Raw genomic sequence first — 23021 nt, 5'->3', positions numbered from 1 at the left:
CCACATTTGTAAACAGCTGCATAGTATGTGGTATTAATTCTTTTCTATTTTCTCCATAGTGATTATCATGCTCTGAAATTACCTTGCCCATCTACTACTTGTTTATTTGTTCATTACTTGAGTCTCATTTACCACACTATTAAAACAGAAGTTTCTTTTGATAGATGCTGGGGAAACATCCATGATTAAGGCCCTATAGTAAAAGAATATTTATACCTGTATCTGACACATAGTAGGAACTCTAGAAATATTTGTCTAACAAGTTAAAGTTAAGGACAGATTGTGGCAACTGAAACTTTCCTTATATCCCCTTCTATCCCTCAGAAAGTATTAACAAGGTTTACAAGTGAAAGCATATTTAACATCAGTTAGTATTAAGGTATCGCGTGGACCATAGCCTTGTCTAACTCAGTGAAACTATGAGCCATGCCATGTAGGGCCACCTGAGACGGACAGGTCATGGTGGAATGTTCTCACAAAATGTGGTCCACTGGAGAAAGGAATGGCAAACCACTTCAGTATTCCTGCCTTGAGAACCCTGTGAACGGTATGAAAAGGCAAAAAGATAGGACACTGAAAGATGAACTCCCCAGGTCGGTAGGTGCTACTGGAGATCAGTTGAGAAATAACTCCAGAAAGAATGAAGAGACAGCCATAGCAAATACAACACCAAGTTGTGGATATGACTGGTGATGGAAGCAAGATCTGATGCTGTAAAGAGTAATACTGCATAGGAACCTGGAATGTTAGGTCCATGAATCAAGGCAAATTGGATTTGATCAAATAGGAGATGGCAAGAGTGAATGTCAACATTTTAAGAATCAGCAAACTAAAATGAACTGGAATGGGTGAATTTAACCCAGATAACCATTATATCTACTACTGTGGGCAAGAATCCCTTAGAAGAAATTGAATAGCCATCATAGTCAACAGAAGAGTCCGAAATGCAGTACTTGGATGCAGTCTAAAAAACAACAGAATGATCTCTGTTCGTTTCCAAGGAAAACCATTCACTATCACGGTAATCCAAGTCTATGCCCCGACCAGTAATGCTGAAGAAGCTGAAGTTGAACGGTTCTCTGAAGACCTACAAGACCTTCTGGAATTAACACCGAAAAAGATGTCCTTTTCATTATAGGGGACTGGAATGCAAAAGTAGGAAGTCAAGAAACACCTGGAGTAACAGGCAAATTTGGCCTTGGAGTAAAGGGCAAAGGCTAATAGAGTTTTGCCAAGAGAATGCACTGGTCATAGCAAACACCCTCTTCCGATAACACAAGAGAAGACTCTATACACGGACATCACCAGATGGTCAACACCAAAATGAAATTGATTATATTCTTTGCAACCAAAGATGGAGAAACTCTGTATAGTCACCAAAAACAAGACCAGGAGCTGACTGTGGCTGAGATCATGAACTCCTTATTGCCAAATTCAGACTTAAATTGAAGAAAGTAGGAAAAACCACTAGACCATTCAGGTATGACCTAAATCAAATCCCTAACGATTATACAGTGGAAGTGAGAAATAGATTTAAGGGACTAGATCTGATAGAGTGCCTGTTGAACTATAGATGGAGGTTTGTGACATTGTACAGGAGACAGGGAGCATGACCATCCCCAAGGAAAAAAATGCAAAAAGGCAAAATGGCTGAGGAGGCCTTACAAATACCTGTGAAAAGAGAAGCAAAAAGCAAAGGAGAAAAGGAAAGATATACCCACTTGAACGCAGAATTCCAAAGAATAGCAAGAAGAGATAAGAAAGCCTTCCTCAGTGACTACTGCAAAGAAATAGGGGAAAACAACAGAATGGGAAAGACTAGAGATGTCTTCAAGAAAATTAGAGATACCAAGGGAACATTAATTGCACATATAGACTCAATAAAGGGCAGAAATAGTAGAGACCAAACAGAAGCAGAAGATATTAAGAAGAAGTGGCAAGAATACACAGAAGAACTGTACAAAAAAGATCTTCACGACCCAGATAATCATGATGGTGTGATCACTCACCTAGAGCCAGACATCCTGGAGTATGAAGTCAAGTGGGCCTTAGAAAGCATCACTACAAACAAAGCTAGTGGAGGTGATGGAATTCCAATTGAGCTCTTTCAAATCCTGAAAGATGATGCTGTGAAAGTGCTGCACTCCATATGCCAGCAAATGTGGAAGACTCAGCAGTGGCCACAGGACTGGAAAAGGTCAGTTTTCATTCCAATCCCAAAGAAAGGCAATGCCAAAGAACGCTCAAACTACTTACACAATTCCATTCATCTCACACGCTAGTAAAGTAATGCTCAAAATTCTCCAAGCCGGGTTTCAGCAGTACACGAACTGTGAACTTCCAGATGTTCAAGCTGGTTTTAGAAAAGGCAGAGGAACCGGAGATCAAATTGCCAACATCCGCTGGATCATGGAAAAAGCAAGAGAGTTCCAGAAAAACATCTATTTCTGCTTTTTTGACTATGCCAAAGCCTTTGACTGTGTGGATCACAGTAAACTGTGGAAAATTCTGAAAGAGATGGGAATACAGACCACCTGACCTGCCTCCTGAGAAATCTGTATGCAGGTCAGGAAGCCACAGTTAGAACTGGACATGGAACAACGGACTGGTTCCAAATAGGAAAAGGAGTACGTCAAGGCTGTATATTGTCACCCTGCTTATTTAACTTATATGCAGAGTACATCATGAGAAACGCTGGGCTAGATGAAGCACAAGCTGGAATCAAGATTGCCGGGAGAAATATCAATAACGTCAGATATGCAGATGACACCACCCTTATGGCAGAAAGTAAAGAAGAGCTAAAGGGCCTCTTGACGAAAGTGAAAGAGGAGAGTGAAAAAGTTGGCTTAAAGCTCAACATTCAGAAAACTAAGATCATGGCATCTGGTCCCATGACTTCATGGGAAACAGATGGGGAAACAGTAGCTGACTTTATTTTTCTGTGCTCCAAAATCATGAAATTAAAAGCCGCTTACTCCTTGGAAGGAAAGTTATGACCATCCTAGACAGCATATTAAAAAACAGAGACATTACTTCGCCAACAAAGGTCCGTCTAGTCAAGGCTATGGTTTTTCCAGTGGTCATGTATGGATGTGAGAATTGGACTATAAAGAAAGGTGAGCTCCAAAGAATTGATGCTTTTGAACTGTGGTGTTGCAGAAAACTCTTGAGAGTCCCTTGGACTGCAAGGAGATCCAGCCAGTCCATCCTAAAGGAGATCAGTCCTGGGTGTTTATTGATAGGACTGATGTTGAAGCTGAAACTCCAATACCTTGGCCACCTGATGCGAAGAGCTGACTCATTTGAAAAATCCTAATACTGGGAAAGATTGAGGGCAGGAGGAAAAGGGGATGACAGAGGATGAGTTGGTTGGATGGCATCACTGACTCAATGGACGTGGGTTTGGGTGGACTCCGGGAGTTGGTGATGGACAGGGAGGGCTGGCGTGCTGCAGTTCATGGGATCAAAAAGATTTGGATACGACTGAGCAGCTGAACTGAGTGGTGTTTCTGAAAGAGCAGAAAGTTGTAATTTTGATGAAGTTCAAATTATCACTTGAAAAGATATCTATTTACTTATCCTGGCTGTGCGGTGCTTCGTTGCTACACGTGGGCTTTCTCTCACTGCGAGCTGGGGCTACTCTGGTTGCCATGCAAGGGCTTTTCATTGTGATGACTTCTGTTGTTGCAGGTCTTAGGCTCTAGGCATGTGGGCTTCAGTGGCTGTGGTGCATGGCTTCAGTAGTTGCCGCTTGTGGACTCCAGAGTGCATGCTCATTAGTTGTGGCACATGGGCTCAGTTGCCCCGAAGCATGTAGGATCTTCCCAGACTGGGGATCGAACCAGTGTCCTTGTATTGCAAGGTGAATTCTTAACCACTGAACCACCAGGGAAACCACAGATTAATTACTTTTTTTTAAAATGATTCATGCTTCTTGTATCCAATCTAAGAAGTCTTCGTCTATCTTTGGTTGACAGAACTCTAAAATGACCCCTGATGACCCACGCTTGTGTAGAATTTCCTTCTCTTGAATGTGTACTGGACCTGTGAATTTGCTGAAATTTTATTTCGGTGCTTAATGTTACATTACAAAAGAGATGTTAAAGATGTGATCAAGTTACTAATAAAAGTGACTTCGAGTCAATAAAAGGAGATTATGCAGAAAGGCCTAACTTAAAATTTGGGTCCAGAGTCAGAGCAAGAAAGAGTCGGGTAAGTTAAAACATGAGAAGAATTGAATTAGAGGGAGATTTTTCCATTGCTGACTTTGCAGATGAAAGAGTCCATATGACGAGAATTGCAGATGACCTCTAGCAGCTGAGAATGGCCCTTGTGTGATAGGAGGGAAGCGGGCAGGGCCCAACTGTCAAAGAATGACATAGCCATTGAGGATATGACAAAAACTAGTTAGAACCAGCTAAGCCCAAGATGGTGTAAGATGACTTACAGTAGACCTTTAACCTCATTATATGCTCATTATAATGTATTATGCTAAATAACACACCCAGCCAGTACCAGGACAGTTCGAAGGCTGGCCATAAAAGGCCAAAAAGTGGGCAGTTGCCCAATTCCTGGAAATCCCTACTGCTTCCCCCCAATATTTGGAGTTACATAGCCCATAAAAACTAACCACTCTTATCTCACCTTCTGAGATGGGCCACTTTCTGTCTATGGAATGTGTATCTCCTAGGACCCTGTAGCCTTCTGATACAAGCCCATATTCTATCTGCGGGGTGTGATTCTCCCTGAATAAATCTGTTTTCACTCTGCTTCCGACTTACTGTTAAATTCTTCCCTGTACAAAGTCAAGGACTCTCACTTAGTGGCCTATCCTAGTGACTCTCCCCTAAGACCTAGGATGTGACCGTTTTCTCATGCCCTCTTCTGCCACAGTTGAATAAGAAGTAACAAAGAAATAGGGCCCATTGTCCTACAGCTATAAGGAACTGAATTCTACCACAATTATGTGCACTTGAAAGAGATTTATTTGAAGATAAAAAAAGATAAGATTGTGTGCTTTAAAGATTGAGTTTAATATACGGAAATATTGGGTGTCATCCAAAATATAAAATTACTTTTACATATTCATTTATTAATTTTCAGTTTTAAATGGCAGCTTCCTCTTTTAAAAAACATCAGGAGCCTGGTTTTCTTGTCTGTTTCCTGAGGAAGCAAAAAGGCAGAAACTTGGTGAATAGCAAGACCAGTGGTTGCTATAGTACGCATGGGACTTCCTGACAATGGCTCTATTAACAGTAGGAAATGGAACCATGGGAGTGTTCTAATTTGCCATAAGATTTTGTTTCCCATCTTTAGAGTAAGAGGTTCTGCTATACCAAGGAATTGACTCTTCTAGTTTATTTAGTCAGACAGTGATTAGAAAGCCTCACTGTCTGTGTACATTGCACCATACTTAGGAGTTTTGTAATTATATGACAAGTATGATACATTTTAAGTAGAGCTTTGAAACTTTACTTCTGAAGGAAGCTTTTCCTCTAGTGGATATTGATGTACCTTGGTTATAGGCCCTATTCTGCCAGTGGTGAGAGCATAGATTTTGGAATCATGTGTGCCTGGGTTGGAGAAGGAACCCACTCCAGTATTCTGCCTGAAAAATTCCATGCAGAGGAGCCTGGTGGACTGTAGTCCATGGGGTGACGGTGTCAGACATGATTTAGCAACTAAACCAGCATACCTCAGTTTGAGTCTCAGTCCTGTCACCTACTAGTTGTTTGACTGTGGACAAGTTATTTAACTGTTCTGTGCCACAGTTTCTTCATCTGCAAATTGAAGCGTCTATTTTCTGTGCTTGTTTGAAGATATGTTAAATACTGTGCATTATATACTTTGATACAGTGCCTAACACATACTAAGCATTAACAAATGGTTATTATTACAGTCTTTGTTGAGCTACTGTTTTTTTAGATGTGTCTGGTTATGTCTTTTATTAATTTTTTTCCTTTTACTATGCCTTGTTTTTCTTTCTTTAATTGAATGACTTTGAAGATGTGATTATGGTTGAAGGTGCCACTTAGAAAGGACAGGTGTGTAGAAGGCATAAAGGCTGCTCATAGACCCAACTGTAGTGGTAACTAGCCACTGTATTGGCATCTCAAATTCATTGTTTCAAGACCTATACAGCATTTCAAGGCCTTGAAAAGCACAAAAAGCACCCAGAAAACAAATGGAGCAGTTACTGAAGCATTGAATAAAGATCATTATTATTTGTACTTAATAAATATGTTCCACGTTTGCCTGAGCCTTTAGATAATGCATTTTAAAACGTTACTGTTAAGTTCAAGAATGAGCCAAACTAAAAAGAAACTGTCGTCTTAGAACAGACATATTTCTTAGCTTCAAGAATCTTACTGTCAGTTGAAGGAGGCCATAAACACTTAGAATAGTGTGTGACAAGTACTTTGCTAGAGGTAATGATTGACTCTTATGACTAAGGGAGAAGAAGGAATTGGGATCTCTGGCTGAATTGGGCTAGGATCTCTGGCTTTGGTAAAAGGGAAGACCAGAGCTTGCAAACTGATAGTTTTTGCACAGCCCACAAACTAAGAGTTGTTTTAACATCCTTAAATGGTTGGGAAAAAGTCAAATCAAAAGAAGAATGATATTTTATGACATGGATATTATGTAAAATTCAAATTTCAGTGTTCTGAAATGAAATTAAACTATAGCTACAATTAACCTTTTGTCTGTTGCAGCTTTTATGCTACAACAGCAGAGCTCAGTAGCTGTGACAAAGGCCATATGAGCTCCAAAGCCAAATGTTTACTGTGTGGCTCTTCACAGAAAAAGTTTGCTGGTCCTGGGATAGATGGTGATTTTTATCTACTATTGTTCAGTCACTAAGTTGTGTGCAACTCTTATGACACCATGGACTACAGCACACAAGTCTTTCCTGTCCTTTACTATGTCCCAGAATTTGCTCAAATTCATGTCCATTGAGGTGGTGATGCCATCCAGCCATCTCATCCTCTGGCAGCCCCTTCTCCTCTTGCCTTTAGTCTTTCTCAGCATCAGGGTCTTTTCCAGTGAGTTGGCTTTTCACATCAGGTGGCCAAAGTATTGGAGCTTCAGCATCGATCTTCCAATAAATATTCAGGGTTGATTTCCTTTAGGATTGACTGGTTTGGTCTCCTTTTCCAGCACCACAGTTTGAAAGCATGAATTTTTCAGTGCTTAGCCTTCTTTATAGTCCAACTCTCACATCCATACATGACTACTGGAAAAACCATAGCTTTAACTATATGGACCTTTGTTGGCAAATTGATATCTCTGCTTTATAATATGCTTAGGCTGGGTTTGTCATAGCTTTTCTTCCAAGGAGCAAGCATCACCATGATCTTAGTTTTTTAAATGTTGAATTCATCGCCATGATCTTAGTTTTTTGAATGTTGAATTTTAAGCCAGCCTTTTCATTCTCCTCTTTCACCTTCAAGAGGCTCTGTAGTTCCTCTTTGCTTTCTGCCATTAGGGTAGTATCACCTGCATATCTGAGCTGCTTGATATTTCTCCCAGTAATGTTGATTCCAGCTTGTTGATTCTGGTTGAGTAATGATGGGACTTGTGGCAGTGGTCAGATTCACAGTTTGGTGGTATAAATAAGGATTATGAAATCTTTGAAGATTGTTGTTGACTGTTTATCAAGAGGAGTTCCTATGGAGACAAAGTGAGAGTGTATGTCAAAGGGTATGAAGTAGAGGAGGAGGAACACTGCCGAGGTCCAGCCCCGGTGGATCCAGGGAATTCGAAGGTGGGGACGGCGTCGGCATCTTTGGAAAAATACATATTTAATTACAGATATATAGAGAGATTAGAAACGGATAGTGTAGTAGGAGATAGTGTAGTGGAGAAAAGGAGGCTGAATCCAGATAGGAATTCAGCCAGAGAAACGGGAGCAAGAAAGAAGCGACATGGGGGAATCAGTCTTTTCGGAAACTGATCCATTTTCTTTATTTTTAGGTTTGCTTATATACCTTTTGTTACACATAGGCATGAATACAGAGTCACTGGGCGGGGGGGGGGGGGGGGGGGGGGGTGGTCAGCAGTCCTGATCTTTATCAAAATCAGGTGCTTCACATAAAAAGGTCTTAGGGATTTTATGATCCTTTCTTTCTGATAACCAAAAACTTATTTTTTCCAAGGGTGTTTTTTCTTAAACCAGGCACCACCCTCCAAATAAAGTTACCCTCCTATAGGGTGAGGGTGTAGTGAGTTACAATCAAGAAAGGAATTTATTTAACCCAAGGTTAACATGATTAATCTTAAAGGCTAATACTTATTTCTCCTATATGCTTAAAGGTTAATACTTATTTCTTCCTATATGCTAGTTATATTCATTATAAGGGTAGGGAACATGGAGATTTAGCAGCAAACATCAGCCCAACAAATGAAAATCCTTTCACCAATGCTCCCCTTAAGATCTATTTAGTCTTAAGATGGTGATAAAGTTACATTTTTACATAGCAAGGACACAGTGATTTATAACAAAGTACAGTGATCTATTACAAAAGAGAAAATCCATTAACTCAAAAAGTCTAGTATTGCTAACATCAAAAACTACCATATTTCCTTTACTATATTCCAAATACATTGATTAATATATCCCCAGGTGCCTAAGGATATGGAGGCAATCATTGACTCAACAAGAAGAAAAAGCCCTATGCTAATTAAGACTCTCAAAATACTCCAAAACTCTCTGTGCTGTTTATGGTTAAGAGGTAGTAAACAATCATGTGCATAGTGGCAGTATGGATAATCCTGTCTCACAAGCTAGTCTGTCAGCAGAGAGGTTTGACCTAAGACCCTTGTCACACCCAGGACAGGGACTAGCAGCAATTGTTAGCACAACAAATGAAAAACCCTTCACCAATATAATTCCTAACCAACCCACTATACTAATAATTTCTAACTCCCCAAAAGAATTTGCCTTCAGTAAGTCTAAAACATCTCATGCCTCTTAGATTGGTAGGCTGTAAACAATCACATGTGGCCAGATGAACCTATACAGGTGGCCTAGATAACCTTCAGAGGAGTCCGTAAGCTGAAACACTCTTGTCACGCCCAAGAATTTTTATTGCCTTGGAGCTGCACATTTACTCCTCCTCCGAGAAAAACGGTTATGGGGGAGAGCATAAAACAGACTCTGGTTTTGGGGTAGATGCTCGGGAACAGGGGGTTTCCTGAGGTTTGATTACGCCTTTGCATATGCCAAGCCTCCTTCCTCATGACCTTTGCCATGGGCGGAATTCCTCACGCTGGCCCCTGGCAGGACACTAAATGTACTGTTGAGAAGATTGGCAGGGAAGGAAAGGGGAGAAAGTGATAGCTGGGAATGGAGGGCATTAGAAATTTCGTTTGAAAGTTTCTTTAAGATGGTAAAGGCTTGTGTCTATTCATGCACTGAGGGAGTCAGCACTTGCTCACTGCCTGGATTGGTGGAATTGGATGCCACCATTCAATTTTTCATAGAGACACATTTTGAACAGTTCTTGGGGTAATCTTACTTTACCCTTTTTGGAATTGTATGTTTAATGTGCTTCCTACATTTAGACATATTATCCCTTTAGCTGGAAAGAGAAATGGACATCAGTCAGTTCAGTTCAGTTGCTCAGTCATGTCCGACCCTTTGTAATCCCATGAATTGCAGCACGCCAGGTCTCCCTGTCCATCACCAACTCCCGGAGTTTACCCAAACTCACGTCCATCGAGTCAGTGATGCCATCCAGCCGTCTCATCCTCTGTCGTCCCCTTCTCCTCTTGCCCCCAATCCCTTCCAGCATCAGAGTCTTTTCAGTGAGTCAACACTTCACATGATGTGGCCAATGTATTGGAGTTTCAGCTTTAGCATCAGTCCTTCCAAAGAACACCCAGGACTGATCTCCTTTAGGATGGACTGGTTGGATCTCCTTGCAGTCCAAGGGACTCTCAAGAGTCTTCTCCAACACCACAGTTCAAAAGCATCAATTCTTCGGTGCTCAGCTTTCTTCACAGTCCAACTCTCACATCCTTACATGACCAATGGAAAAACCATAGCCTTGACTAGATGGACCTTTGTTGACAAAGTAATGTCTCTGCTTTTCAATATGCTGTCTAGGTTGGTCAAAACTTTCCTTCCAAGGAGTAAGCGGCTTTTAATTTCATGGCTGCAGTCACCATTTGCAGTGATTTTGGAGCCCCAAAAAATAAAGTCTGACACTGTTTCTACTGTTTCCCCATCTATTTCCCATGAAGTGATGGGACCAGATGCCATGATTTTTGTTTTCCGAATCTTGAGCTTTAAGCCAACTTTTTCACTCTCCTCTTTCACTTTCATCAAGAGGCTCTTTAGTTCCTCTTCACTTTCTGCCATAAGGGTGGTGTCATCTGCATATCTGAGGTTGTTGATATTTCTCCCGGCAATCTTGATTCCAGCTGGTGCTTCTTCTAGCCCAGCGTTTCTCATGATGTACTCTGCATATAAGTTAAATAAGCAGGGTGACAATATACAGCCTTGACGTACTCCTTTTCCTATTTAGAATCAGTCTCTTGTTCCATGTCCAGTTTTAACTGTTGCTTCCTGACCTGCATATAGGTTTCTCAAGAGGCAGGTCAGGTGGTCTGTATTCCCATCTCTTTCAGAATTTTCCACAGTTTATTGGGATCCACACAGTCAAAGGCTTTGGCATAGTCAATAAAGCAGAAATAGATGTTTTTCTGGAACTCTGTTGCTTTTTCCATGATCCAGCGGATGTTGGCAATTTGATCTCTGGTTCCTCTGCCTTTTCTAAAACCAGCTTGAACATCAGGAAGTTCACAGTTTGTGTACTGCTGAAACCCGGCTTGGAGAATTCTGAGCATTACTTTACTAGCATGTGAGATGAGTGCAATTGTGCGGTAGTTTGAGCGTTCTTTGGACATAGGCATTGAGAAACAAGGCCAACAAATGTTCTTCCCTCATCCTATCTGGGGCATTGATCTCATCTATGAAAACATGAGGGTGAATGAACAGGCTCCATTGTCTCTTCTGAAAGTCTTTATAAACAAATGAGGAACCCTATGAAAAGTCTGTGAAGCCCAGTGCCTGATCTTTTCGTTCCTTGGTACCTGGGCATATGCGCTTTTTTTTTTTTTTTTTTAAAGAACACCAGCAATTTGTTTATGACTCACTCCTTAGTGAATTTTTGGGCACAGTGTGTACAAAATATACCAGTTTATCCTACCATTAGAATATTTCCTTAGGAGCAGAATTTAGCATCTTCTAATGGTTTTATTATTATGTATCAGTAATAGATGGTGGTTAAGGAATATTTCCCTGGTGGCTCAGATGGTGAAGAATCTGCCTGCAGTGCAGGGGAGCCAGTTTAGTCCCTGGGTTTGGAAGATCCCCTGGAGAAACCCACTCCAGTATTCTTGTCTGGAGAATTCCATGGACAGAGGAACTTGGCGGGCTGCCATCCATGGGGTCACACAGAGTTGGACATGACTGAGCAACTAACACTAATAAGGAATACTTAAATAGTGCAGAGGTCTCACCATCGTTAACATTTTAGTTTATTTAATTGGGAGGCATATTTTTCCCCAGTGGTTTTTGTTACTTCATCAGTGTAAGTAATACACTTAATATATGTGCCAATTGGGTTCTCCAGGAATTAGATTGAGATGGAATAGGAAAGCAAAGGGCATTTTGAGGAGTAATGCCTGTGAAGTGGCAGAACAGATTAGGTTGGGCATGGAAGGCCATCAGACTGCAGTGCACACATGACAAAATCTGTCAGCCCAGATGGCCAAATTGACTGGTTTGAAAAGTCGAGACCGTTGTACCACCACGCATTGTCCACTCGTTGGCTAGGGACAACGAGTCCTGAGGAAAGGATAACCCTCTATTTGAAAGCTAAGGTGAATTCTAAAGGGATTAACAGCAGGAAGCTGTCAGCTTACCAGTCTCCACAACTAAATAAGAAGTCCCTTTTTGAAGAGGGTTCTGAGCAGTAAAGCTTTGTGTCTGCTAGGACATAAAGTGTCTGTCCTGCTCACATGAGTAGGGTGGCTACTATCAAACAAACCAGAAAACAAGTATTGGTGAGGATGTGGGGAAATTAGAACATTGTAAACTGTTGGTGGGGATGTAAAGTGGTATATAGCAGCTGTGGAAAACGTTTTGGAGATATTTTTAAAAATTAAACATATAATTACCACATGATTCAGCAATTCTGCTTCTGGTATATGCCCAAAAGAATTGAAAGTGATCCCAAAAGCTCAGCTTCTCTGTACACTGGTGCTGCAATTTTGGGTGAAGTAGTGAAGGGTAGCTTTATTATTTCGCCAGGGAAAGGGGCCCATAGTGGGCTAATGCCCTTAAAACCATGTGTCCCAACTTGAGGAAGATAGTGAGAAGTTTTATAGTAATTGTTTAAAGAGGGCATGATCAACTTGTGGACATTCTTCTGATGGGTTCAGTCAGTTCAGCTCAGTCATGTCCAACTCTTTGCAACCCCGTGGACTGAAGCACGCCAGGCCTCCCTGTCCCATCACCAACTGCCGGAGTTTACTCAAACTCATGGCCATTGAGTCGGTGATGCCTTCCAACCACCTCATCCTCTCATCCCCTTCTCTTGCCTTCAGCCTTTCCCAGCATCGAGGTCTTTTCCATCGAGTCAGTTCTTTGCATCAGGTGGCCAAAGTATTGGAGTTTCAGCTTCAGCATCAGTCCTTCCAATGAATATTCAGGACTGATTTTCTTTAGGATGGACTGGTTGGATCTCCTTGCAGTCCAAGGGACTCTCAAGAGTCTTCTCCAACACCACAGTTCAAAAGCACCAATTCTTTGGTGCTCAGCTTTCTTCATAGTCCAACTCTCACATCCAAACATGACTACTGGAAAAACCATAGCTTTGACTAGACAGACCTTTGTTGACAAAGTAATGTCTCTGCTTTTTAATATGTTGTCTAGGTTTGTCATAGCTTTTCTTCCTAAGAGCAAGCGTCTTTTAATTTCACAGTTGCAATAACCATCTGCAGTGATTTTGGAGTCCCCCAAAATAAAGTCTCTCACTGTTTCCATTGCTACCCCATCTATTTGCCATAAAGTGATGGGACTATATGCCGTGATCTTAGTTTTCTGAATGTTGAGTTTTAAGCCAACTTTTTCACTCTTCTCTTTCATTTTCATCAAGAGGCTCTTAAGTTCTTTACTTTCTGCCGTAAGGGTGGTTGTCATCTGTGTATCTGAGGTTGTTGATATCTCTCCCAGCAATCTTAGAGTCAGACATGCCTGAGTGACTGGACTGAACTGATATTGATTCCAGCTTGTGCTTCATCCAGCGCAGCACATCTCATGATATTTGCTGCATATAAGTTAAATAAGCAGGGTGACAATATGCGGCCTTGATGTACTCCTTTCCCTATTTGAAAACAGTCTGTAGTTCCATGTGCAGTTCTAACTGTTGCTTCTTGACCTGCATACAGATTCTCAGGAGGCAGGTCAGGTGGTCTGGTATTCCCATCTCTTTAAGAATTTTCCACACAGTCAAAGCTTTGGCATAGTCAACAAAGCAGAAGTAGATGTTTTTCTGGAACTCCTTTGCTTTTTCAATGATCCAACAGATGTTGGCAATTTGATATCTGGTTCCTGAGGAAAAGGTCAGTTTTCATTCCTATCCCAAAGAAAGGCAATGCCAAAGAATGTTCAGACTACTGCACAATTGAACTCATCTCACACGCTAGCAAAGTAATGCTCAAAATTCTCCAAGCCAGGCTTCAATGGTACATGAACTGTGAACTTCCAGCTGCTGAAGCTGGAATTAGAAAAGGCAGAGAATAGTGAATGCAGACTCTGTAGTCTTTTTCCAAGGGAGAAAACTGAGGCTTAAGGAGGTTTATAGTTTTGGCTTTAGACACTTAACTAGACACTTAGGTTGCAGAGGTTAGACCCGAGGGTGTTTTTGACCAATGCTGGGGTTTTCAGCTTTGGCCTTTGGGGATACTTCTTTGTTTTGGAAGGGCCATCCTATGATTTGTTCATCAAAACTGTCTTCAGCCATTGCCAAATGTCCCCTATGGGAATGTTATGGTACATAAATACCCCTACCATGGAATAGTCCAGGTTTTTGGACAAGGGAGGAGTGTTCCATCCTATCTCCTACAATAAGGACCTAATATATTGTTGAATTCTGTTCTCATGAGCTCGTCAGTGATCTGAATTAACTATTTAAGATGAAGTTTTGTACTGTGACTCCTGGAATGTTCAATACATCTCTGTGAGATATCTTGGTAGAGTGTACCGCTCTCCCCCAGAACAACCAGTGCTCTTTAAATAGGGCTGTTTCATCTTTCTAAAGGTTTTTTTTTTCTTTAGTTGCAGGTGGCACAACTGAGAAAGGTTTTTAATGGAATTCCAATGAGTGTTGATGGATGATGCAGTTCAAGTAGCTAAAGAGGTAAAACCTGAAGTACAAGGAAACATTTGTCACCCAAATTATTGTCTTCGCAAAATATAGCTAAAATCATATTTTCTCCCACTCCCATTTAATTTCCAGGCTATAAGAGTAGGTTTTTTTTTTTTTTTTTTTAAAGAGTATTTTTATTTATTTATTTGGCTGTGTCAAGTCTTTGTTGCGGTATGCAGGATCTTGAGTTGCAGCATGAGAACTCCTAGTTGTGGCCTGTGGGATCTAGCTTCTCCACTAGGGATCAAACCCAGGCCCCCTGCATTGGAAACACAGAGTCTAAGCCACTGGGTCACTGGGGAAGTCCCAAGAGTAGGGTGTGTGTTTTTTTTTTTTAATGCTTAAAAATGTTATAATTTTCATCATTTTAAGACACTGGTTCTCAACCTGGTCATGAATCAGGATCACTTAAAGAGCTTTCAGAAATAAAAGACCAAAATATCTGTACCCTCCTGTCCTGCCCTTGTTGAATCAAAGTTTCTCTGGGTAGAGCCGAGATGATCCTGATGTCAACTACAAATTGGCACTTGCCATTTGCCTCTGCAAGGATCAAATTACAACTGCTGACCTTCAACCCCACCCTGAATCCTTTCAGGTTGGAGATAAGGAATGAGGCACTCTGTGCTCTGGGAAAAACTGGCAGAACACGCCTTCAGGTAGATATTTTCAGGAAAAGATTTTATGAGCCCACTTCTTGCATCTCCTCATATCTAGAAAAGCACTAAAATCATTCATGGTGACATGTGCTCCTTGTGGCTAGCAGTCACCTTTACGAGACTGGCAGCAACGTTCTGCAGAAATGTGTGCCTGATTGCATGTATTCTGCCCTCACCAAAATCACATAATACACTGACCTTCCTACCACCTCTTCAGAAGGGTTTCTTAGAGCTCCTGAATTGCTGCCTCCTAGGTTATAGTTGGCATTTTGCTCCAAATAAAACTTAACTCACAACTCACATTGTGCATTTTTTTTAGTTGACATTGATATGGATCCTTGTTGAAGAGCTGATGCATTGAGAGTTTCAAAGAATTCAGTACTCAGTCTGTATAGATTTAAACAACAACTTGTATTAAAAAGGCAAAGCAGATTTTCATTATCAACTTACCCATCATTCCAAGTTTTAAACAGCAGTGTAAACCAGCACTACAGTTTTGGAAAATAATTGAGTATTTTCTACAAGCTAAATATACATGTATCCAATAATCCAGAAATTATACCCCTAGGTATTTACCCTTGAGAAATGAAAATATATGTCTTCATAAAGACTTGCATGTAAATATTCACTGTAGCTTTATTTATAATAGCAAAAAAGAAAAAAAAAGGAAATAATTAAATGTCTAAAAATAGGTGAAAAGATGAATAAATTGTGATACATTCATACAATGGAATTGTACTCAGCAATAGAGAGGAATGAACCTCTGCACAACAATATGGATGAATCTCACAGATACATGTAAGAAGCCAGACACAAAAAAAAGTAGATACAGTTCGGTTGCCAGGAGATATGATGATAGAAATCAGACTAGTGGTTCTTCTGGCAGGAGTTTGGAGAAGGAAAAGGTATGAGAGAGCAGCACTGAAAAGGTGTTACATGTTAAAGTATTCATATACATATTTTTTTCTTTGTTGTACAAAAATATGTAACATAAAAATTAACCATTTAAATCAGTTTTACGTGTACCGATCATTGACATTAAGTATATTTATATTGTTTTGCAACCATCATCACCACCAGCAGGCTCTAGAACTTCATTTTCCTCAACTGAAATCCTGTACCTTTTATAGCTAACTCCTCACTTCCCCTTTTCCTGAATTCCTGGCAACCACATTCTGCTTTCCCTGACTGCTTTGACTACTCTAGGTACACATGTAACTGGAACTGTACAGTATTTGTCATTTTGTGTCTAGCTTATTTCACTTAGTATAATCTTCAAGGTTTATTCATGTTGTAGCATGGATCAGAATTTCCATCCTTTTTAAGGCCAAATGATCTTCTACTGTGTATATATGCCACATTTTGTTAATTCATCCTTCAGTGGACATTTGGGTTGTCTATAGCTTTTGGTTGTTGTGAGTAATGTTACTATGAATTGTTATTGTTATATGAATTGTTAATAACAATTGTTATTGTTCAGTTGGTAAGTCATATCCAACTCTTACGACACCATGGACGTTATACCAGCCTTCCCTGTCCTTCACCATCTTGTGAAATTTCCTCATATTCATGTACATTGAGTTGGTGATATTATCTAACCATCTCATCCTCTGCCAACCCCTTCTCCTTTTACCTTCAGTCTTTCTCAGCATCAGGGTCTTTTCCAGTAAGTCGGCTCTTCATATCAGGGGCCAGAGTATAGGAGCTTCAGCATCAGTCCTTCCAGTGAATATTGAAGGTTGGTTTCCTTTAGGATTGACTGGTTGGATCGCCTTGAAGTCCATGGGGCTCTCAAGAGCCTTCTTCAGCACCATAGTTCAAAAGTGTCAGTTCTTCGGCACTTAGCCTTCCAGAGTTTACATCTGTACATGACTACTGGAAAAAGCATAGCTTTGACTGTTATATAGACCTTTGTTGGCAAAATGATGTCTCTGCTTTTTAATATGCTGTTTAGGTTTGTCATAGCTTTTCTTCCAAGGAGCAAGCGTCTTTTAATTTCATGGCTGCAGTCACCATCTGCAGTAATTTTGGAGGCCAAGATAATACCTGTGACTTTGCACTTTTTCCCCATCTATTTGCCATGAAGTGATGGGACCAGATGCCATGGTCTTAGTTTTTTGAATGATGAGTTTTAAGCCTAGCCCACTTTTTTACGCTCTTCTTTCACCCTCCTCAAGAGGCTCTTTAGTTCCTCTTCACTTTCTGCCATTAGAGTGGTATCATCTGCATATCTGAGGTTGTTGATACTTCTTCTGACAGTATTGATTCCAGCTTGTGATTCATCCAGCCTGGCATTTCACATGATCAGACGGTAAAGCATCTGTCTACAACGCGGGAGACCCGGGTTCAAGCCCTGGGTTGGGAAGATCCCCTGGAGAAGGAAATGGCAATCCACTCTAGTACTATTGCCTGGAAAATCCCATGGACAGAGGAGCCTGGCAGGCTGCAGTCTATGGGGTCACAAAGAGTCTGATACGACTGAGAGACTTCATTTCACTCTGCATTTAATTTAAATATATTTAATTTAAATATACAGCCTTGCCATACTGCTTTCCCAGTTTTAAACCAATCTGCTGTTCCATATCTGGTTCTAACTGTTGCTTCTTGGCCTGCATACAGGTTTCTCAGGAGGCATGTGAGGTTGTCCAGTATTCCCATCTCTCTAAGAATTTTCCAGTTTGTTGTGATCCACACAAAGGCTTTAGTGTGGTCAGTGAAGCAGAAGTAGACATTTTTCTGGAATTCCCTTGCTTTCTCCATAATCCAGCGAATGTTAGCAGTTTGATCTCTGGTTCCTCTGCCTCTTTGAAACCCAACTTGTACACATGGAGGGTCTGGGTTCACTTACTGCTGAAGCCTAGCTTGAAGAATTTTGAGCATAACCTTGCTAGTAAGTGAGATTAGCGTAATTGTATGGTAGTTTGAACATTCTTTGGCATTGCCCTTCTTTGGGATTAGAATGAAAATTGACCTTCGGTCCTGTGGCCACTGCTGAGTTTTCCAAATTTGCTGACATATTGAGTACAGCGCTTTCACAGCACCATCTTTTAGGAATTTAAATAGCTCAACTGGAATTTTCTTTCTGGAGTTCCTGATTTTCTTTTTTCTTGTCTTTTTTTTTTTTTTTTTTGGTCTGTCTTTATTATTATCCTACTGTTCCCCATGCTGTCAATCATATACATTCTAGTCTGTTATTCTTGAGGTCATCTGCATGGCTGTTTTCTTGTGATTTCCCTCATTGCATTTTTAAGTTGTATCCTTCCCCCTGATCTTAGATCTTGGTTTTCTTTTTTTAATTAAAAATTAAAAGCTTTTTTGTGTGTGTGCTAAAGTTCATTCTCAAGTAACTTCTTAAGAGAAAGAGTACCCAGCAGATAAACTGATTCTTCTGATGTCTGTTTTCCCCTCATATTTGAGTGATGGTTGGGTTTAGAATTCTGAATTGCAGGGTATTTTCCCTCTGAACTTTGTTTGCTCGGTTTTTTTCTGGCATTCATTGTTCATCATAGGATGTGAAATTTAGTCTCATTTTGTTTCCTGTAGGAAATTTATCATTTCTCTGAAAACTTTTTTTCCATACATAGTTGATCATGAACAGTACGGGTTTGAACTGCATGCTTGAACTCCTCTTATACACAAATTTTTAAAAGTAAATAACAGGCATACTTCGAAGATATTGTGGGTTTGGTTCCAGACCACTGCATTAAATACTGCAATAAACTGAGTCACATAATTTTTTTCTGGTATCTCAGTACGTGTAAAAGCTATGTTTAGGGGGAGTTCCCTGGTTGTCCTGTGGTTAAGGCTCCACTCTTTCACTACTGAGGGCCCAGCTTCAATCCCTGGTATGGCTATGATGATACCACAAGCCACATGATACAGTAAAAAAAAAAAAAAAAAAATTGTACTAACTGTGCAATTACATTAAGTCTAAAAAAAAAATCTAACCTAATTAAGAAATACTTTATTGGTGAAAAATGAGCTTTCAGTCAATCATAATCTTTTTGCAGTAGTAACATCAAAGATTACAGATCACCATAGCAAATATAATAATAATGAACACATTCAGAACATTGCAAGAGCTAACAAAACGGGGTGCAGAGACACAGAGTAAGCAAATGCTACTGGAAAATGGTACCAACAGACTTGCTTGATGCAGGATTGCCACAGACCTTCAATTTGTAAAAAACAGTTTCTGCAAAGCATAGTAGTGTCGAGTGCAATACAAAGAGGTATGGTTGAATGTACTGTATAGCACCATATGATGGTTGAATCTGAGGATGCCAAACCTAGGATGTGGAGGGCCAACTATATAAAGTTATATGTGAATTTTTTTTCCTTTGGCTGTGTTAGATCTTCCTTGCTATGTGCTGGCTTTTCTCGAGTTTCAACCAGATTTGGGGGGGGGGGGGGCTGCTGTCTAGTTGTGGTGCCTGGGTCTCTCATTGTGGTGGCTTCTCTTTTCTTGTGCAGTACAGGCTTTGGGGCACAGTAGTTGTGGCACATGGGCTTTTTTACCCCAGGCCATGTGAGATCTTCCAGGACCAGGAATCGAACCATGTCCCCTGCATTGGCAGATGGATGCTTTTTTTTTTTTTTTCTAATTTTTAATTGGAAGGTAATTGCTTTACAGTGTTGTATTGGTCCCTGCCATACATCAACATATGTCCCCTCTCTCCCGCTTCCCACCCTCTAGGTTGTCACAGAGCACTGGCTTTAGATCCCTCTGTCAAATGGCAAATTCCCGCTGGCTATCTATTTTATGTATGGTACTGCGTGTGTTTCAGTGCTAGTCTCAGTTCATCCCACCCTCTCCTTCCCCTCCACTGTGTCCACAAGTCTGTTCTCTGTTATGTCTAGCAGATGGATTCTTAAGCATTCTTTATACATGGATTTTTGACTGTGTGGGGGACTGGTGGTGGTAATGGAGGTCTGGTTGGTACCTTTAACCCCCTGAGTTGTTCAAGGGTCAGTTGTTTTCTAAGAATTCCATAGTGGTGTACTTGATGGGTCCCTTAATCTGTTTTGTTTTGTTTTGTTTTTGAAAATATTTATTTGGCTGCATTGGCTCTTGGTTGCAGCATGAGGGATCTTTCTTTGCAGCACACGGGCTTTTCTTAGTTATGACATGTGGTCTTAGTTGCTCTCTGTTATGTGGAATCCTGTTTCCCCCGTCATTATGTGGAATCCTGTTTCCCCCGTCAGGATCGAACCCATGTCCCCTGCATTGGAAGGTGAATTCTCAGTCACTGGACCACCAGGAAAGTCCTAGCCCCCTTAATCTGCAGACTCATATTTTTCATGTTTAATGATTGCCTTATGTTTTTCTTAGATGATATTCTCCACTCCATTTTCTTACTTCTTTCTCTCAGAAATTCTAATTCGGCCTCTTGGATTGCTCTTATAATGTTCTTATCTATTCTCGCCTGTTTTCAAACTTTTTTTTCTTTGGTTTCCTTTTTTCAGGTCTCTCTTCTGGGAGATTTTCACGACTTTTTCTCTGCCTCTTTCTATTGAATTATTTTCAGTTTATTTAAAAATTTTCTAGAATTGTTGCTTGTTTTATGATATTACTTCTATTTTTGTTTTATCTCTGAAGATAGTTTTTAAAAGTTTTATTTTTTTTCCTGGAATCATTCCTGTTTCCTCCAGTCATTTTCTTTTCCTGTTTATCTTTGGTAATCCTTGCCTATTCTTTCATTTTTAAGAATGAAAGTTTAGAAAAGTTGAGTAAGAGCTTTGAGTACATAGGAAAGACTTGTCAGCTGGCAGAGTAAGTGAGCATGAGCTGGCTGTTAAACTTTGAAGAATGCAGAGGACTTGACCATAGCATTAGTTCTCTGTTTTTCCTGTTCTCTCAACTTTAGTTCCTGCTCTATGTTTAAACAAATTCTTTATTATTTACTTAATGTACATCACTGCTTCTGAACAGTGTCATCATTAATGAGGGTGAGGTAAGATTGTATGTGCTGACATCAAAAAATGACCATAAAATAGTGTAGGACAAAAAAAAAAGAAAAGTCAAGTTACAGATTTCTGGTTCATGATGCCACATTAAAGACATTTATTTGTTCTTTCTGATAGCACCTCACTGAAATGATAGTGGAGGAATAATAATAATTTTAAAAGTAAATAAAAAATAATTTAACAATGAGAAAGTTGTAGTAGGGCCTGTAGTAGGTGAAAGAAAGGGAATTGAGAGAGAAGAACTAAATGGAGGAAGCCGCAGCCCAGAAAACTCATGGGATGAGCTCTTGATCAGGAGGGATCTGTAGTAGGAAAGGCCCAAGACATGGAAATGTTGGCAGGGAAGCAGGCACTGACTGAAGAAAATTCGTTTAAATGTTTGTGGATACTCTAACCCCAGGCTGCTAGGAGTCCGAAGATTTCTAGTTTGTGGCAGCAGGAACCCCTAAGTAAGCTCCCAACTGCTGATCACAACCCAGAGTGGCTGTAGAAGTGAGGAACAGAGTGAGCTGTTACTACCAACATGAATGCATTACTGTTTTCATCCTCATCACTATATGTGCAAATTTTGAGGTTCAAGGAACCTATAGAATGCTTCTTAGGGGAAAAGTTTAAGTGTAAAGTCTTACAAATTTGAATGTTATGATATTGAGTTATATAGAATTTGAGTTCCTCATCTTGAAGGTGTACGTTAAGGTGAGGGCTTAATTGAAGCCAGAAAAGTTAAGGCAAAGAAATGTATGATTTGAGTATAAATGGTCATTTTGGTCATAATGAAGGATTAGTGAATAAGGAACAGGTGTAGGGACAACTTGGAAAATGCCTGCTGTGTACTAGATTTTATGATGGAGTTTTACGTGTAGATATATTTACATTTATATTACTTTTTTTTTTTTGGCTATGCTCTATGGCATATGGGATCTTAGTTGTAGGTCCTACCCACTGGACCACCAGGGAATTCCCTACATTATGTTTTTTATAGTACTCATAGCAGTCCCCTGTTATCAGTGGGAGACACTGCTATTTTAAAGATAAGGAAATGAAAACTCAAAACATAAAAACCAAGAGCTTTTTCTAAGCTGTAGTCATCTCAGAGCTAAGATTCATATACAAGTACGTGTGACTTCACAGTCTGTGTTTTTTTCACTCTACTCTGTTGGCTCTCTGAGGAAAAGAATTGCTTTCTCAATTTCTCATGTATAGTGAAAACTACAATATGTTTCTAAACCAAGCATTGTTAGTCTTGTTCTTCATGTATTGGGCATTTGCTGAGTGAAGATTCTGCTTTCAAGGAGTGTTTAGCATAAGTTAGGGACACAAAAAAGAAGTTTGCCTGTGGGCTATGAGCTCATTGAAGACAAGAACTGTTTTTGTTTTCCTGTTTTTTAGCTGCCGGATCTTAGTTCCCCTACCAGGCATCAACCCCTGCAGTGGAAGCACAGTGTCTTAACTACTAGACCACCAGGGAAATCCCAGACAAGGACTGGTTTTAATTGGCTTTCTGAACCCAGCACTGAAATTTTATCAGATTGTATAACCACTGCCATAATCAGGATACAGTACTGTTCCACCACCACAAAGAAGAAAAAAATCCCTCGTGCTACCTCTTTATAATCACCAGATCCTCTCCCCAACATAACTGTGGCAGCCTATCACTGTGAAAGTCGCTCAGTCGTGTGCAGCTCTTTGCAACCCCATGGACTGGAGAGTCCATGGTATTCTCCAGAGGATCTTCCCAACCCAGGGATTGATCAAATCCCTCATTACAGGTGGATTCTTTACCATCTGAGCCATCAGGGAAGCCCAAGAATACTGGAGTGGGTAGGCTATCCCTTCTCCAAGGGATTTTCCTGACCCAGGAATCAAACCAGGGTCTCCTGAATTGCAGGCGGATTCTTTACCAGCTGAGCTACCAGCGAAGCAATCTATCACTGAAATGAAAATCACAAGTTTTTCATTT

The 23021-nt window shown here is 40.4% G+C and overlaps 1 protein-coding gene across 17 annotated transcripts in view; it reads left to right on the top strand.

Annotated features, from left to right (window-relative positions):
- PTPRA (protein tyrosine phosphatase receptor type A) overlaps positions 1-23021 on the top strand; it is a 168549-nt gene that overhangs the window by 34470 nt on the left and 111058 nt on the right. For 10 of the 17 annotated variants that reach the window (XM_027976872.2, XM_042229815.1, XM_042229814.1 and 7 more), the window contains one exon: positions 14348-14429. The exons of the other annotated variants lie outside the window; for them this stretch is intronic. In XM_027976872.2, coding sequence (XP_027832673.1) covers positions 14400-14429 — 30 coding nt within the window. In that variant the 5' untranslated portion in view covers positions 14348-14399. The remainder of the gene's footprint in view (positions 1-14347; positions 14430-23021) is intronic. 17 annotated transcript variants of the gene reach the window in all.

This window comes from Ovis aries, chromosome 13 (genome assembly GCF_016772045.2).
Source record: "Ovis aries strain OAR_USU_Benz2616 breed Rambouillet chromosome 13, ARS-UI_Ramb_v3.0, whole genome shotgun sequence".
In the NCBI taxonomy this organism is placed as follows: domain Eukaryota; kingdom Metazoa; phylum Chordata; class Mammalia; order Artiodactyla; family Bovidae; genus Ovis; species Ovis aries.
Note: the sequence above shows the minus strand (reverse complement) of the source record. Positions and strands in the feature narration are given on the sequence as shown.